Source organism: Sander lucioperca, chromosome 4, assembly GCF_008315115.2.
Source record: "Sander lucioperca isolate FBNREF2018 chromosome 4, SLUC_FBN_1.2, whole genome shotgun sequence".
NCBI classification, from domain to species: Eukaryota; Metazoa; Chordata; class Actinopteri; order Perciformes; family Percidae; genus Sander; species Sander lucioperca.
The window spans coordinates 25,700,905-25,719,777 of NC_050176.1; the positions used below are offsets into that span (position 1 = coordinate 25,700,905).

The window sequence follows — 18,873 nt, forward strand, 5'->3', positions numbered from 1 at the left end:
GAAGCCTGTGTTCCCGCTTTCAAATTAAAGCTGAGCATTGTTCGCTGCAAAGGCAGCATGGCTGCAAAGCTTGGTCAGATGACCCATTGTCCCATTCAGGCCCATGGCAAATGCATTATCATCTTGTCACAACATTTTTGGGGACTGGCTCTTGGAAAGCTTTTTGACTTAAGTGCACAAAAAAAGTTGCAGTTCGCTTGTAAACAAACATAATGTATCCAAAATGCTCTGTGTGTATTCTCGAGGCCCTTCCTCATAAAATATTTGTAGAGCTTATTTATGAAATACTTTAAATCTGCATTGTTTACATCCATGTTTACATGCTAGCAGTCTTCTTCTTTGCCTCTTTTGGTGCATTGCTACGTTCGTTGGCATGTTCCTGCAACTAAGTGTTGATCAGTACAATTCACGTGTGCATGCACAATACAGACAAAACAGGGAAAACCTAAAAAACATTGGCCCATAGGGCTACTGGTAGTTAAAGCCTCTACAAGGTACATTTAACATCATGCTCCTGCTCCTAACAAAACAAATAAGTGGGAGAGCATTTGTTAAGATTCATGCAATCTTGTCATGCTTAAGTAATTAACACAATTGTTTTAAATCTGATCAGTTTGGCACAAAAATGTGAAAAGAGGAGAGCAGATGTCTCCTCTGCTTTAGTGATTTTATGTTGACACAGATACATTGCTTTATAGTTGCGGTAAAAAAGGGACTTGACTTTAATAGCCTTCCAAAGGGAAGGTTGAATAGTCTTTGAATGCGTTTCAAACTTCATCTTGGGAATTTGTCGGAAGTGTTCACCACATGCTTTGACTGCAACATACAACCAGTACACTGCACCGGTATACACTCACCTTCAGCTTTGAGAGTCTCATTTTTTGGCATTCAGACTTAGTTTGTGTCTGAACCTTATTTTGCATAGATAGCCTGTCACACTCACAACTATGTTTACTAGGGGTGTCACGATTCTCCAAATCCTCGATTCGATTACATTTTCTATTCTAAGATCACGGTTCGATTTGATTCTCAAATTTTACATTTATTTTTTTTTAAAGCACAGGTTGCTATGCCATTTTTAGACTAGACTTTTATGCAATATAAGATCTGACCTTTGTTCGCAATGTACCACACTACATTGTCAAATTTAAAACATTTATTAAGAACATAATGTAACAATAATATATCTTCAGTCAAATGGCAACTTGACAATTTATCAATAAAGGAAAAAAAAAATAAAAAGTTTGCCGACAATGACGAGGGCAGATGCTTCGCAGCACACAGCAGCTGAGCAGTCAGAGAGCAGAGAGGGCGACTCGGCAGTCCGCTAACTTGTTGCTCTCTCTAATAAAACCAATATAAGGTGCTCTGTTTAGGCTACAAAACGTGCATACAGGCTGAAATTCAGCCGTGCGTTTTTGTCGGGATTAAGCTATAAGCAGAGGGAATCTCCGCTAGCTGCTAGGCTAATGTGCAATGGTAAACACACAGAATATGGTACACGCACATAGCAGAGCTTGCAAACTGTGTTTTTTTTTGTCGACAACGCGAACGTTGTCAACATAACTCACTGGAAATCCAAAATAATTCCACACCGGTGACTTCAGTGAAAGCGGAGGGGGCTCATGTTCTGTCGATGGGTCTGCTAGCTACATCTGCAGTTGCCATGCTATCTTTTGACTGGCTGTAGCTAAGTTAGAGGAGGTTGACTCACAGCACTTCAACATGTGTGTTTTTTTCTGATTGGGCAGCCGACCGGACATGACATGGGGGCGTGACAGCATCAACGATTCCATTTTTTTAATTCGAAATTTGAGATTGTGACTTAATTTTGGTCGATTTCGATTTAAAATCGAAATCGTGACACCCTTAATGTTTACGTATGCACAGCGTAAAGACATAAATAGAATGTAAAAAATCATACAAAATCATAAAAAGCATATCACATTTTCCCCTATTGGATTCTAAAGTTGTCTGAGAAACGTATTGCATTTTTTTTAACAAGCGCATGACCAAAGAGTATGGCTCTTATCTACAGTGTGTTGTGAATTGTATCAACTGTTTCCTGTCCTGTGCTGCTAGTCACGCTGGTTGTTTTGTATCCCAGTTGTTTATTAAAAGACAAGAGTAACCCTCCCCCAGACCCTGGCTTGCAGGAACAGCAAAGTATTTCAAACTTGTTTGAGGTTCCCAATAAAGGATTTTTATGGACATATTCCAGCCAATCAGGGACAGGTGTTTTCAGAAGACATGGTTTAAGAGTGTTTATTCAACTTTGCAGTGTGTGTATTATGTTTTTAAAGACGGTTTTTGAATCCCTAAGAGAACATGACTGCTTTGAGAATTTCACAGGTTGTGCTCCACTTTGATCAGCCTATTTTGGCCGCTCTGAGAACATGGCTCTGGAGAGCAGCGATATGACAGGTTGAGCCTTGACTTCTGGTTTTAGATACTCCCCCACTGCTCCACGCAAGTGTGTGTATGTGCTTAACTCCGCTCTGAATCTGGGTCAATGCAGTGTCGGCATATTAACTTTTCATAATGACAAATGACAGGGCTTGTAGTCACAAAGTTAGTGTCACAGAAGCTCTGATGCACATTTTATGCAGTGCAAGCAGTTTAAACTTTTGAATATTTTTTTCTGTGACAAATGTGCATGTATTTGCAAAACTCCAGGGCTAAGAATATTTGGAGGAAAATAGATCTGTGTCTTGGAAAACCAGCGTTATTTTGACGACATTTTTACACTTACATTGTAGTAAGACAAAGCATCATCTTAACGCACACTAACTTAAATTGGAGTCCATCTCTTACCATATTGTGTTGCAAAATTCTGCTTATATCTGTGTCTATGAGTAGATCTAGCAACGCATTTGAGTGTTAAAGAACTATTTAAAATAATCTGAGGCTGCTTTCCTTAGCAACACAAGGTTTTTCCAATCACACATTAAACCTTAAAACTGTTTTTAGAATGTGATTACAGAAAATTGTATGTTTTAACCATATAATTTTCACTTTCATTTGCATTGTTGCATACATGTTTTGTTGTTGCTACATGTAAATATTATTATACTACTAGTGTAATACTAAACCCTGCCTGTTTTAGCACTTGGTTTGACCTTATTTCTCTGCTCCCTGAATGCTTATCATGTATTAACCTCATTTGTTGGCAGTGAAGTTAATCCCTGTCAACATGGACTCACAGGGAGAGCAGTCTTGATTTTGATTCCGCCATCAAGACCATCAGACAAGATAGAAATTAAGAGATAGTGACCCCAAATGAGCAAATTGAAATCATACTGTACAGTTATTAGACAATGCAATTTATCTACTTGAGATGTACACTGTATGGTATGTGTGAATACATCTCATCTTAGTATTTAGAGAGTTAACATAAATGACTAATTGTGAATGTCTTATGCATGAATGAATGATTTTCCTGTTGATTCACTGATTTTACATATTGAGATACTGCATATAATGTGACAGGCAGATATGGATCTTGATTTCCATCAAAATACAGGCAATTGTGCGGATTGGCTAAGGCATTCATGTTTTATGGAGGATAACAGGGCTGTCACTATTCAAAAAGTCAAGTTTGAACAAATTTGATCTAGTACGTAAACCATTGGAATCAATTTGAAAGTTACCCATTTTGTAATGCGTGAGTCTTGAGATACAGTAGGCAACGACTGTCACATACACTGTAAGCTTGTGTGGCCAGAGAGGGTGTTTTACCCTTAGTCTTTATATTTTCCCGTGTGGTGTCATACACTGCACCTGTCTTGAGTAGGCAGTCAGACAAGGTTGTAAAATTGATTTTGCTCCACTACTTCTCCGATCCGCACGGCTTGGCTTGCTCCTACTACATTGTACATGGCACTGTTCCTCTGGATCTACACCAAAAACAAATGACTTGTCCATCTCCAAATTTCTGCTAAATAGTGGTTTTCATCGTAGTGTACATTAATGAAAGCTTTTCATGCAACATGTGAGTTGTCTGCTGACCTTTTGAAGTTCTGTGTGTGTGACTTCCTCTTACACCTAAATTCCACTAGGCGCGTCTGCGTTGCGCTCCAATCGCAATCGCGGCCACTCAAGGCAGTGCCTGTGATTCCACCAGCCGCCATGCAACGCGCTCCAGAAATGTCCCAGAAGCAGCTCTCCGCTCTGCTCCGCTAAAAATATGCACTACCGTAGGTCTATTTTTGCCACAGGCATTGCACAGACCAGGCAGGAAGTAGAGCGGCATCCATTCAGTTCTCAGAATAAACACCCTGTGCGGACTCCCGATGCTATATTACGTCACTACACTACTTTAACAACTAAAACACAGCCAAAAATCTTTGACCCATGTCGTTATAACTGGACTAAATGGAAGAAACCATTTATCTATGAAGACTATTTACTTTTATCGTAGAAGCACAAATATCTATAAATCTAAAATGACCAAATCAACTAAATCTGCAAGCGAAACGCTCAGCTTCTGAACATTTCCGGTGTGGCACGATGCAACAGAGGATGTAATAAAACAACGGCGCAGCTGGAACGAGGGACATCTGCACCTGGTGGAATCCTCCAGTTAGAGACTGTGAGCATAGTAAAGTAGCGGATGGAGCAGTGGCAGAGGGCAGGCTGCATGATGCTTCTCCATTGGAGGAGCATTTTGGTAGCTGCTTTGACTAAGTAGATGGAGGGAAGACTAAACCATAAGTATTTCAATTTGTGAGCATGAACGGAACTATTATTTAAAAATGTACTGTATGCTGCCGCAATTAATTTCATACACAGTTTAACACACCATGGTGTGAAATGCTATAATAAATATATAGATAATAATATAATCATGATTTAAGAAATATACCAAGTGCAGTAATGTAGGTACAACAACAAAACCATAAGCACCACATGAGGCAAAAACAGCAGGAGTGTTCTGTTTGTGTTGGTTGGGCCAACAGTATTGAATAGTACTAGTCATTGCCATCTGTTTTCTTTGTTATTGCCAATAGACCGCTGGATGGAGTAGCTCTGTATGACAGGTGCTTAATCAATACAGACTCACAAACAGAGCTCTGACTCAGCAGAATATCTGTCTTAACTGCCAGCGCTGTGTTTACCTGATTTGCTGAGATGCACTGATCATCCTTCTACAGCTTTTTGCAGTTGGGCGTCTGAAACACCAAAGTAGTCTGTGAACAACAGAAAGCCTTATTTTCATTTACTTTTAATTAAAACCACGATACATCAGTCACTATATCATATCATTTTTGACATACAAATACAAATGGCAAGAAAAAGAACAATGTAAGCCACCAACAAGGAATCTACACCAAATCCAAACAAGATCCAGCATGAGCAAAGAATGACACTACCTAGTTTAAGCAAAAATAGTGGGAAAATGAAAGGCAATGGATGGTAGAACTGAAATACAATTGCAGATTTGTTATTTTGGTATTATCTGAATCACTTATGTGGGAAATAAATGTTCTCTCCCCCCAACAGTGCATCTCATGCCAAAAAGTTAACCCTGGTACTGAACCACTCAACCATAGCAACAACAGAGATACCCTGAGAGTCACTGTTAAAAAACCTAGTCACCCACTGTATTTAACTACTTATATTTAACTTTAAGGCAGTTGTTAATGCAATTAGGGCTAAACGATTTTGGAAAATAATCTTATTGTGATTTTTCTTTTTTTTTTTTTTTTTTAACCAATATTGTGATTTCAAATGTTATTACTTTTTCAGCTCTTTATCTGCTATATTATTCAACAAAGACGAACAATAAAGCATTGTATAGTATGACCAACACAATATTAGATATATTAAGCATAAACTGTTCTTTCCTGTGGGCCAGGCCTGTATGTAATTATATTGATAACGTTAGGTGATGCATTATTTGACATATTATTTATTTATAAACTACTTCAAGCACAGTGACTGATTTGTTGAATGTCCAGCCTTGTAAACATATAATTACCATGAGAAGTTTACAACATGAAGCACTGACAAATAAGCCTGGTGTAAACATTAATATGAAAGTCAGTAACGAATCACACAAGTGCAGAAATGCACTTTTTAAACACTTTACTAGACAGTCTTTTCAGTCTCAGGCTTTTTGGCTTTTTCCCTTTCCTTTATTGTGTTATATATCTTTTTGTGCACATTATAGGTTTACAAAGTGAAAAAGCCCATAGGGACTTACCATCTTCCAGTGAAAACACTGTTCACAAACTGCTCCAAACAGCTCTATTGTAGTCCAGCCTTTACTTCCGTGATGAACGTGCGTCACTTTGTAACACATGTTATAATGCTCGCCTAGCTGCTAGCATGGCACTCCCTTATACTCTGCAACTGACAAGCTAGCAGTACTTACTGCGCATGTGTGACTCCCAACAAAGATGGTACAGAAGTGAGATGTCTCACTCTGTAGTTAAAACAGAGAGCTCAACACACAGGGTGAAAAGAGGAGCTGCAGCAATGTGCAGTACAACAAAAATATGGTGTTTTCTGAAAATTAAACCACATAAACCTATTCTGGTACAACCTCTAAATACAATTATGAACCTGAAAATGAGCATAATATGAGCACTTTAAGTGGTGATAAAGGTTAGTAGTGTTGCCCCGTAAGGTAGCAACATTAGCAGGACAGGTGTTGCACAATACCTGACGCTGCGCAGCAACTTGGCAAACAACTGTTAGTCTTGGCAGATAAAAAATGTCTAGATCCCACCCTGTCCACTGCGCCTTACTTTACATCCGCTAGCAGTTGTCTCTCTGCCATATCATCAGCAGTATTATATAGAAGAGCTGACACAAGCAGGACCTAAGATAATAATATTGTTTAATGGGCAATAAAAAACAAACAGTATCAAGAACACCCTACATTAGGTGACAAATGAGCTGACACACAGGACACGGCAGCATGTGGTGAGCTCGCTCCAGATGCCGTTGTTACCAATCCTACATTGTTGCCACCCCTGCATTCTGATAATAAAACATGCCGTTCAATCAGCAGTGAGAGGATGTTAAATGTTTGTCCATGTGCTCTTATCCTCCATGTACACAACCCTCATCTTCTCAGTTCTCACTCACTTTCTCTTGCAAGCATTCACAGTTTAATTCCTGTAACTGGATATTTGGCTAAAATTAGATGGAAAGAGAGTTTTGAGGAAACAGAATCAAAGTCACTGAAAACAATCACAGCAGCAAGTTAAATAGTTTAATATCTTACCCTTCTCAACTCTAGCAGTGACTTGTTTACATACTCCATCACAGTTGTGCAAAATTCAACACCAGTATTAGGTTAGAGAAGGCAGAACAGCAGTGCAGCTTTGAAGTTGCTAATTCAGGAAAAGGTGTGTGTGAAGCCACGGAGCTAATACAATGACAGAATTTTGTGTTTCTACATAAACGGTTGTACGGTTTGTCAGCACTTAGCCTAGTTAATTGTTATCTGTTTTTGTATTTTGATTTCAAAGTGCATCTAAAACACAATCAGAGTTCAGTTTATGTTTGTATGCTAATCCATAAGACTTTTTTAAGCACACATTTATGGTGAAAATGTATTCATTCATGTCAAGGAAAACAAAATTCTGGTGGCAGGTAACAATTAAAAATATAAAATATAATGGAATATAATGCAGTAAGGGGGCTTTTCTAACTACACTTGACCACAAAGTCCGGTTCATTTGATTAGTAGCCTATGAACAGGGCATAACGGTTAACTTTTTTTTTTCCAAGGAGCACATTTTGAGTGACTTACATAAGGTAACTGCTATTACTGTTGTAGCTAATTTGTTATTATTTACAATAATACAATAGTGATTTACAAAATGTTGTGAAGTGTAATGTTTTCTATTTTGAAATAGGCCTACATTTTATTGATCAATAAATTGTGAGTGATGTTGAATATGCACTAGTAGTGTAAAGAGCCGCTACAGTTGGACATGCATGTGAACCACCGATTACTTGCAAATTTGACCATCATAGTGTGAGACGGAGCGGGACGCCGCCGCCTCTCAGCTTGTTCAGGGAGTCAGGGCAGTGTGAATAAAGCGGTCGCAACTGGTTTTCAAGCTTACTACTGTACGGCTCGCATAAGATGTTAAACCAACTGTACCAAAACACTGTATTGGACTTCTATTTAACGGGTCTATGAGACCTTTTCACAGGTTATGAAACTGTCTCAATTTAATACCGATAGACGGCAGTGCCGGGAGAGTCCGCAGTACAGCCTGACTCTGCAAACGCAGATCCCATTAGCGCTAGCTTCAAAGCGGAGTGTTCAGATCCAAGCAAATCAGCCCCAGCCGCTTGTGTAGGCCTATATAGCCCTGTAGATGAGAGAGAGAGGCTGGCTGCTGAAAATCAGACGTTATGGCGCTCATGATTTTACTTTGACGCTGGCTAAAAACCTCATTGGGGGGCGCCAAAACTTTCTCTATGCAGGAAAAACCCTGTGTACCTAATCAGTGCTTATAAATCAATTGCATTTTAAAGATAGTGAGGGCTTTTGGAGTCTTGTCCCTAATGAAGTGTTTGTCAACTACGCAAGTTATATGATTATTCATTCATTATCCTACACAATGGCACTTCTATTTTATGACTTGCTAATTGTTTAAAATGGTATTGAGTCTACTTTTATTCCTCTACCAGTAAATAGAGAAAACACATATCGAGTAGGCAGAAATGATTAATGAACAGAGACAACTTGAGTATTTTTTACACCAACACACAAAACAAGAAAACTAATGAACAACAAAGCTACAATTTGGCGAGCATTCCTTGCCAAACTCAGCAGGAACAGTACCTGCCGGCTAGTGATGAATTGAGCAGTGGAAACGCTGTTTTCCAGCACTGAAACGAATCGCTGAACAGCAGAAAATGGAAACTTGGATTACCACCTGTGAAATGTTCATTTAAGGTCTAGTGTGTTGCTCGTAGAACTCTAAGGTAACTTTTGAGACTGCAGGTAGCAGTGTTGTTGAATTAGATCTGATTCAGATGTTTCAGTTTCCATACATGAGGAGGGCAGATTATTAGAAACACCTCTCAACATAATGCGATTGTCACAGTACAGTATAAAAATAGTCCATGCTGCATTAAGGTACACTGATAGTTTGTATTAAGCTCGGTAATATACAGAAGCCATGAGTGCAACGAGCCAAAAAGAGCTGTTGTTGCACTCAAGTTTTCTTTTCCCTCACTTTATTTCAAAACTGCTTGAATGTTTGTCTCTATATCAGTGTCTAGCCGAGAGGAGTAGAATATTTATGCAGATTCTTGTGCTGTGCTTTAGAATAAATCCCCAAAACTAGCAGATGGCCCATTTTCCTCCCTGCATATAGTGTTATTCTAAACCTTCTGAAATGGCACCATCCTAACCCAAAAGCCTGTCCTGGGGCAGAAGGGAACAGTCGTTAGATTTATTCAGGAAATAAAGAAAGGGAAAATGACAGTAAACAATGCTTGCTTCAACTGTACACTGCAAAAGCAGGTATAGATTTAGGAACACAGAGCACAGTACATGTATGTGCATGCAAAACCACACACAACTTCTCTAGAAAACACACACCTACCATAAACAATTAATAGCCTGTGCAGTCGCTTCATCCGTATTTGAATTAAATTTTTCTCATGCGGTAAATTATTAATTTTCTATGCCTCTCTGTCTTGTTTTGCTCTGATCATTCGTCAGTCACAGAAGTACAGCTACACAGTTGTACACAGCAGATGGCGGGACCTCTCAAAAATTGCAACAACTGAAATCTGACTCATGCTCTTCACCAAAAACACGTTTGTTAAACAAAACAAAAGATCTGAAAGGGAGAGATTTTATCCCTCCTCAGAAAAAGGCTCATGCTGTGGTATGTAGGAATACCTTGGAATTTGTATTTAAATGAGAGAAGGACGATGCAATACTGAACTCAAAAGCAATATGACCGCCTTGCCACATTGCTTGTTTACACCTATTTCACTATAGCACATTATATATCTAGGATGGTGCGGTTGGATTTGCGTCAGATCACTTTGAAGTCTTTCCTTCTTTTAGTTTTGTGAATGCTGGCTGTTGCTAAAACAAGGCCAAGTCATCAAAACTGTGGGACAGACTGCATGTTGCTCACCAAGTAATTACATCAGATCACATTCTGTTTTTTTTTTTTATTTCTCTGCACAGCACTGATGTCATACTTGCAAACCAGTCAATATTTGGCAAAATTTCACAGTTTGAATGGAAATATGTCACCCTCACGATTCCAGTAGATCCAAAGTCTTATTATTTGGGGGTGGGGGATGTCTGCGCTCTTCCTAACAGAACCTCCAACTACATTCCTTAAATGATGCTAGAACCCTCTCTCCCAGCAAAAAAATGCAACAGAGGATTGAGGGAGCAACGGCTATAGGGGGCGTGGCCTCGTACCTACTTAGTTTGGAGGCAGAGGGTCAGAGATCATGAGAGAGACTGACTGGCCACCATTCAGTGTAGCATTGCAAGTGACATAGAGCTGGAAGTTGGACCTAACCAGCCATGAAGATTCTGTTATTCTCTCCATTTCTCCGCCAGAAAGACAGGGAGTCTAGTGGAGCTTTGACAGTCACTAGAAACACATTTATGGCCCTTTCAGAGAGTTACTGTGTGTGTACCTGTGTTGTAGCTGGGCTAGCAGCTCTACTATAAGGGGCTGTCCTGTGTGTTTTTCTAAGGGGGAGAGTCAGTACATAGCCATTGCCATGTTTATTGCAGTCAACAGTACATATATGTTTTTAAACTCTAAATACAGCACCGGTTAATGGTGTTTTGTTTGCTGACATTTAAGATTAACAAATCTTCTTAATGCACTTTAACACGTACGCTTATCAGTCGCTATCACAGCATACATATTAGACCTTGAAAACTTGCCTAGGTCATCACATTTAGGGATGGGCCAGAGAATTTGGCATAACCAAACTTTCAAATCCAGTCAGACAAATATACAAAAACAATGTACGCATTCAAAAAAAAATTTGGTTTGAAAAATCACCTGTATTAACATAATTTGCTGACAAGGATTTTTGTATGTGTACTGTGGAAAAAAAAAGTGTGTACTTCCTCCTGAAATGATTATAGGCTAATATCTGAGACCACTGACCGTTCACAACATACTGTGTCAGCATGTGATACACTTGTGTTACACTTGTTTGTTTGTTGAATAGTAACTTTGACTATTCTATTGAACCAGTGGGTGGGTTATTTAAATGATCTAAGCCAGAACAAGGTGGAAGTGCTGTGCCAATGAAACATGGTAGAGAGACTTTTTAAATTTATCTCAAAAATATAATGCAGCTGAATGCGTTGAATAATGACATTTTAAATGCAGTCTATTTGACAGATGACGGTGTCTCAGCTGTTTTCATTGTAGCTTTGTGAGAGAGTCCGTCATGTAGAAACATCTTTGACTGAATTCAGTTTTGCTTCCCTGCTTATATTTTGCATCATCCGTTTTTGCAGGTTTTGAATTTGTAATTGTATTCAATTGTATCACTGTGCATGATAATTAACTTGTGCAGAATGACAACAAATGTCACATTTTTACAATTATTATGTGCAGGTGTGAAGAGCATTCATTGACAGGGTCATAATATGTACAGAGATCTTCACCAACAATAAACTACATCACATGAGTCACTAAAAACATTCGCTGTCACTGGCCGTGATATAATAGTATTGTGCACACTGTGATTTGCATGCTTTGCTCTCAGTCTGCTATCGTTCAGTTGAGACTCTATTGTAAAGATGACAGCATCTGTATTTCAATCTCTGTCTTTTCTCCATAGGTTACATTCAGACTTTTTACAGACATGCTAGACCATTATTATAGAGAATCATTATCAGCAGGGATTTTATTAGGGCTGCAACTAATAATTATTTTCATTATTGATTAATCTAACACTTATTTTTTGATTAATCAACAATTGTTTTGTTTTTAAAATGTCAGAAAATAATGATAATTTTAATACATTTTTATGAGTCCTGGGTGATGTCAAAGAAAAGAGAATGTTTGTATACTTTTCTCAAATTTGTTTTGCTCAACATTCACTGCAGCAATTGGAGCACCAATGTACCTTGCTCATTCACAATTTGCAATGTGTGAATATTTTCTAGCTCCATTGTGCAAGGTTTTTCCAGAAGTAAATTAAGACTGCACCATATTCAACTCTCCTCTCCACCTTTCAGTATGTTTAATTTAAAAAATGTCAGAACATAGAAATTATATGCATAATTCCCTCAGGTTCTGTCAAACTACTGTGCATGAGAGATTGATAAGTTGACAGACGCACAGAGTCTGATTTATTGTCCCTGTCCAGATTTCCTTGTGGGGACAAAAATGTAATGACACAGTTGGCATAAGTGAATACTTTTTTTTCAATCTAAAGGTCTGTGCTCTTTTGAGAGAACTATAATGTCTGTGTTGGGGTTCCATCAATAGTGCCAGGTTGCCAGATTTCCTACTGTTCATCCATCTTTAACCCACTGTTTGTAATATTAGGGGCCTCTGGCCCAGATCTGTCATTCGTAGTCACATTTTTTACTCCCTTCTGCCTCATTGACATTGGCAGTAGACTGAGCCAGTCCCAGCTGGCCCATTCTGAAATTGCTTACTGTAGAAACACATCCCCACAGTAAAACAGACTGCTACCCCCATGAGAGCTGCCCAGTCCTCACATTCACCTAATATAACCCCACTGAGCTTAAGGGTTTTAACAACTGTAAAAAGAAATTGTAAATTGTCTAAAAGAACTGTGCAATTGAGACTCACAGTACCATCTCAGGAGTGCATATTTTCACTTATGTGACTTCTGGTTTTGTTGTTTTCTACAATACTTAAAAGTGTCTCTAAAAATTATCGTCAGATTAGATGAGGTTCAAGTTAATTTTATCTCCAATTTTTCTCCTGTTTTTGTTTTCTTCTTTACCACCTTTCTTTACTTTATTTTTTCTTAATTTGGACCCTCATAATGCAACCGTACAGTAAAATGCAATGTTTGTACCTGAATGATTTTAAGTAAACAGCAATGTGGACAAATTTATGCCAAAACTCTACTTAATGACATGTTGCCAGACAGCTGAAGAAAAACAGTACTCCCTGAATTTACTGTACCCTTACTTAATAAGTTTCAACTCTGGAGAGATACATTGTAATGATGGAGTTAATTAGAAAAGTTAATTACAGAAATTTAAGGTTAGAGAGGTGGCCGGCCATTCATTTTTGGTTTGCTGGAATTGTTGACTGTGCTTTATTTGATTTGATGTGCAGAGCCAAGACTTTTTGACTGTCAACTCTAATGTTGTCTTTGAGCCTGTAGTTTTTGCGTGGGCTTCATTATATTTTGTGGAATTGCTGAAATGTCTGTGAGGATCAAGTATTGGCAAAACCCCATGATGCAATGTGGTCTCTGTGAATACTTGTTTCATGACATAAAGGACAATTACCCTCTGACACAGAGGAGGATTGCCTTTTTGGATTGCACTATTTTCATAACCACAGAGTGGTTTATCGTTTTTATCCCATGGCAAAGTTCTGTAAGACAATGCTGTCCTAGAAAGGCTTTCACCATCTTTAAAACTCAACCCACTCTGAAACCAATTGTTGCCTGTGTGCTGTCTTATCAACCTGTCAACCTGGAACATTTATGCCTGCAGACCTACAGTATATTCAAAAACAAAAAGAGCTGTAAAGAGATGAACAATGCCAACTAACCTTGTGAACACCTCTAGCCACCCTCTCCTCTAAGCAAATGTAATGAGCAATGTGACCTGTGACAGCGTTTATGTTTTAATGAACCAAAAGCTTTTCAAATTAAAACATTCCTCTAACCATTGATCTGCTTTTTCTCCCAACAGAGACCATGACGACCGCCACCTCCCCCATCCTGTTGAAATGGGACCCCAAGAGTCTTGAAATCCGCACCCTGACTGTGGAGAGGCTTCTGGAGCCTCTAGTCACACAGGTAGTTAACTAACTGTGATGCAAATTTAACAAAATTGTAGCCAAAACATGTTTGGTTTAAACAAGTTTAAAAGACAATGGGAGTCTACTGTCTTACTGAAATTGGTCGATGTCTTTCAATATACGGACTAGAGCTGGGCGATGAATCTCACAACCTTTTTGACCAAATACATCAATGTCAATATTGCGGCGATATTGTAGGGTTGACTATTGGTGCTTTCACAAAATATTTACACAATGAGAGTTTTGATAAATAATCACCAATAATGTGGATACAATGACTAAGTGGGTAAAGGCAAATAATAAAACAGCTAGTAAGTCTGGTAAGTTCAGAAAATGACATCACTTTACTGTAATGCAGCCTTTGAAACCAGGAAAAGACATCACTTGCGTCTAGGGCTGTGCTCGATTGAAGAAATTCTTAGTCGACTAACACTCATTCAATTGTATCGACTAATCGATTAGTTGATTTAATCCACAGATCTGTAAATCTGAGTTTCTCCGCAAAGAGTCATGCAAAAGCACCACTTTAATTCTTGTGTTTACCAGAGATGTGCTCGTACGTTTCTTGGAAATAAGTCATTCAGCATGAAAAAAGCATAAAACATGACTAATCGACTAAAGAAATCTTAGTTGACTAAGACCAAAACGACCGATTAGTCGACTAATCGACTAAGAGGGAGCAGCCCTACTTGCGTCATATCATGATTTTACGATATCCCAAATCTAAGACGATATCTAGCCTCATAGATCGATTACTTTCTGGTTGCACCTTTGCTGGATCGATTGTTCCAAAGATGTTAAACTGTATTGGGTTCCTGCCAAAGACTTTTGCTCTTGCCATTGACTTTGTTTGGCTTCTCAAGCTGAAGAGATGGCTGAACATGACTTTGGTCACCCTGGCTTATTGTGACAAAGTCTGTGACTAGGGTTGGATATTGTTTAGATTTTGTGGATTCTGATTCAGAATTTATTTATCGAATTTGGCCCAAATCTTATTGAATCCTGGATCAGATTAAAGTCATTTAATTTACATAAGAAAAAAAGACAAAGCATGTTGTAAGTAAAATTCAGCAGATTTAGGGTTCTATGACACAATTTTCACCTGACTCAGAACATCTGTAAAATGTTTGTAAGGTCTAGGATTAGGGTCAAGTCTCGGAGGGGCTTACAAAGTAGTATGTATATCTTCCAAAGCATAACTGTTTTTAGATTGATTATTGTTCTCACGGGCACCTGAATGTACTATCAACTGCATTACACTGCAACAATAACTTAACTATAATGCCTAACCAATCAATTATGACAGGGGTCATCAACTACATTTTTCCAAGGGCCAGAATTTTTCTAAGCAGACACTCCGGGGGCCAGACTTCCTAATACGCCTATTTTTGTTCGAAATGCTATATATATATATATATATATATATATATATATATATATATATATATATATATTTTTTTTTTTTACATGTATTAGTGTGAGCAAACTCCTAAAAAACATGGAAACTCCATACTGATAACTAGCTCTTTAAGTAGAAAAAGATCTCAGACTAGGAGGCAGTTCACTGAGGAGTGATGGTTAAAGTCAGTTAAACTACAAACAGACACCTTTTGTTTTAGCTTGTTTGTAAAAATTCTCTATTTGCAGAGTAGAGCTGTGTTCGCGTAAAACAGCGCGGTGGACTGAGCAGACAGAGCAGATTGAAATATCGCTTTCTACATGTTTATGCCTGTCTATACAGGTGAGTGCATTGATAAGTATTGACTTTTTACTCACAAAGGTTTTATTGTAGCCTACTACAGTAACGAGACTACCGTGAGTTGATCTGCCCCAGCGGCCATTGGCTATCTTCTTTGTATCGTTCCCAGTCAGGTACTGCATGTTTTAACGCACACACATCTCGGCTCAGCTGTGTGTGTGAAGCGCAGGCATTTACAGATTCCCGGCATGTGAATAGAGACGTAAATACAGGGGCTGGGTTTGTGCTCTACCTGTGTAATGTTACCTGCTGTAAATGCTTGAAATGCTAAATAACAGAACGCATTTTTTCCTCTTTACATTTTCTGAATTCGTGATTATTCTGCGGGCCAGACTAAAAGCTTTGGCGGGCCGGATCTGGCCCGCGGGCCGCCAGTTGACGATCACTGAATTATGATATGCTGTTTGCAGTGACAATTTACCTATCTCAAGCAATGTTAAATCTTTGCAAGTTCATTTTAATTCTGTGCTGCCATGAGGACTAGAGCTTAGATCAGGCCCAAAAAATCAAGCCCAACCCTACCCGAGCCCGAGCACGTTGTGTCCGAGCCCGGCCCGACACATTAACTGTAATTATGAGCCCGAGCCCAATTTAAACCCAATCATTTTTTAATACGTGGGCCGTTATAACTGACGTTCTCAACTACAATTCCGAGTTGTTTGAACTACAGAAATCTGTTTAGAATTATCTTAATAAATACAGGTAATGCAACAAGGACGAAGCATGTAAACTGCGCTGTTTGTTTATTCAGAGTGGAATGGATCGCAAATCGATCCGAATGACGAAATGTAAAAATAAAAACTCGACCCTAGCTCCCTCAGCCGAATAGTGTGGGTAACAGATCAAGGCAGCAACATAATCAAAGCCCTGGAATCATATAGGAGATTTTCTTGTCTCTATCACCTAATTAATACTGTCCTTCGCCACGGTCTGCATGCTGACACACTGGCCGACAACAGTGCTGCAGATGGGGGAGACACGATGTAGCACAGTTTACCCCACACTCAAGTCAGTGCAGGACATAGCCTACACCCAGAGCTATGGGAGAAGCTGGAGAGGCTTGCTCCCCACCGAATAAGGCTAATAAAGTAATGATTAAAAAAACACAAATGCTTCATCAAGGGCCCGGCCCGGCCTGGCCCGATCATAGCGGCGTAAAATATCGGCCCGGTTCGGGCTCAGGCTCGGGTAGAGAATTTAAACTCTAATGAGGAGTAACCGATGTCTACCTGAAAGGCGCTGTAAGAAACAAACACAGAAATATAAAAAGCTTTGGAACGTAAATAGAAAGTTTTTAAGAAATCCCACTACAAATTTACTGTAAGCAGACTTACTCAAAAGAATCGCAAAATGAACACAGACTCCAGGTGGGACTGTACCTATTTATTGTAGAAAGACATGCTTGGCTACTATTCCGTTTTTTCATAATGCTGTCACTACCCGATGTGAGTTGCGCATGCTCAGATTTAAATGGTTTACGGCATAATGCCAAGGGATCCGGATCCGGCAAACATTTTAGCTATCTATAATTGTTTGATTGCTAACGTTAGCTCAAAACGCCATACAAGTGACAGCCTTTGTTGTGTTTGATTGCTAACTTGTAGCCAGCAGTGAACGAACTTCGTTATGTAGGTCCATTTTTATTGTATTGACATTACAGAAGTCTCTCGTTAGCAGGTTCTTGTAGACTACTTCAGCCTTTAATCTAGAACTGACATCAGGGATCATGCCGTGAAAATGTGATGCCTTACGCTAAATAATAAATTACTGCTTTGTATTGTACCTATCTCATTATTCTGTGGCTAACAGCAAAACAGATCTGCGTGAAATCTGGTCATTGTCGCAAAGTGACGCACGCAACTCACATCTGCACTCGACTCACATCGGGTAGTGACAATGTCTTCATAAAGCTGCTTCATTGCAGGTAATGGCTGACCCACTGAAAGTGGTGGATATTAGATTTGGAAAGGCTAGATTTACTCAAAGCCTGGGACTCAGAACACAGTCTGTTTACTCTCTGGTCCCCTAGAGAATGTATTGTATTGTAGCTATTGATTGTAGACTTTTTGCCAGCTTTACCTGTTACAGCAGCAATACGCAGCCCTTTTATCTCCTATTGTCAACTTTTTGTTTGCTTTCTTTTGTAAACAAAAGATTACTATAGTGTCTGGGTTTATCTGAATTTACACACAAAACTCTCATAGCTGTATACTCTTATTACTCTTATTTGACTTAGAAGCGCGACTAAGTTGTTGTTTTGAGTCATGAGGAAGTCTCAAATCTTAACACTCAAGTCCACAGTCCTAAACAAGTCATTAAGCATTCTTCACCAAATTAAATTAAAGCACCAACAGTACATGAGCTGTTAAACTTTTCAGCAAATAACTGTCACACAAGGATGCTTAATAAATCTTGCCTTTATTACTTTTTTAAACTTATTCAAATGTAATACATGGGTAGCCTCAGTAAAAAACTAAATACAAAAGCTGTTGTGCATTTACAAATGAAATTAGATGTATGCTGTTTTTAAAATAAGAAGTCAGTCCCTCCACGAATTCACGATGTCACGATCGCAACAATTCACGCAAATTCAACCAATCACCGTGAATTCGGTGCAACTCGTGATTTTGACCAATCACCGCAACTTTACCGCAAATTTGACCAATAACCAGAGTTTCCTGCGACTTCAACCAATCACAGCAGTCCCACGTGTCAGACTTTGTATCAGTATGTGACTCTGAGAACCACTGACCAAGCAGGAGTGAGAACAGGTTGACATAACACACGCACGTCGCCAAATTCATTTCCTTGTTTCTGATATGAAGACGAGACGTGTGTGACTCGAACATCTCACATTTACCAACCAAATGTACAGCAAAAGACCATGCAAAACATTTCAGACCGTTCTGCCAACCTGTAAACATTTTAACATCAATGTACGCTGTAACGTTTTTTACTCTAAAGTCGCTGTAAGCTGCTGCTGTTTCAATCCTGTCGGCTCTCTGCAGCGGGCGGGGCTGCTGCTGTGTTTCCCCCCCGCGACTGACGCGCGCACACAAACACACACGGTGGATGCAGGAAATACCGGAGATGAGACGTAGCCTACATGATGACCTAAAT

General features: G+C 39.1%; 1 protein-coding gene across 1 annotated transcript in view; it reads left to right on the forward strand.

The window, feature by feature from the left end:
* Positions 1–18,873, forward strand: part of ctnna2 (catenin (cadherin-associated protein), alpha 2) — a 358,287-nt gene that overhangs the window by 9,876 nt on the left and 329,538 nt on the right. The window contains exon 2 of the mRNA XM_031302751.2: positions 13,886–13,992. Coding sequence (XP_031158611.1) covers positions 13,891–13,992 — 102 coding nt within the window. The 5' untranslated portion in view covers positions 13,886–13,890. The remainder of the gene's footprint in view (positions 1–13,885; positions 13,993–18,873) is intronic.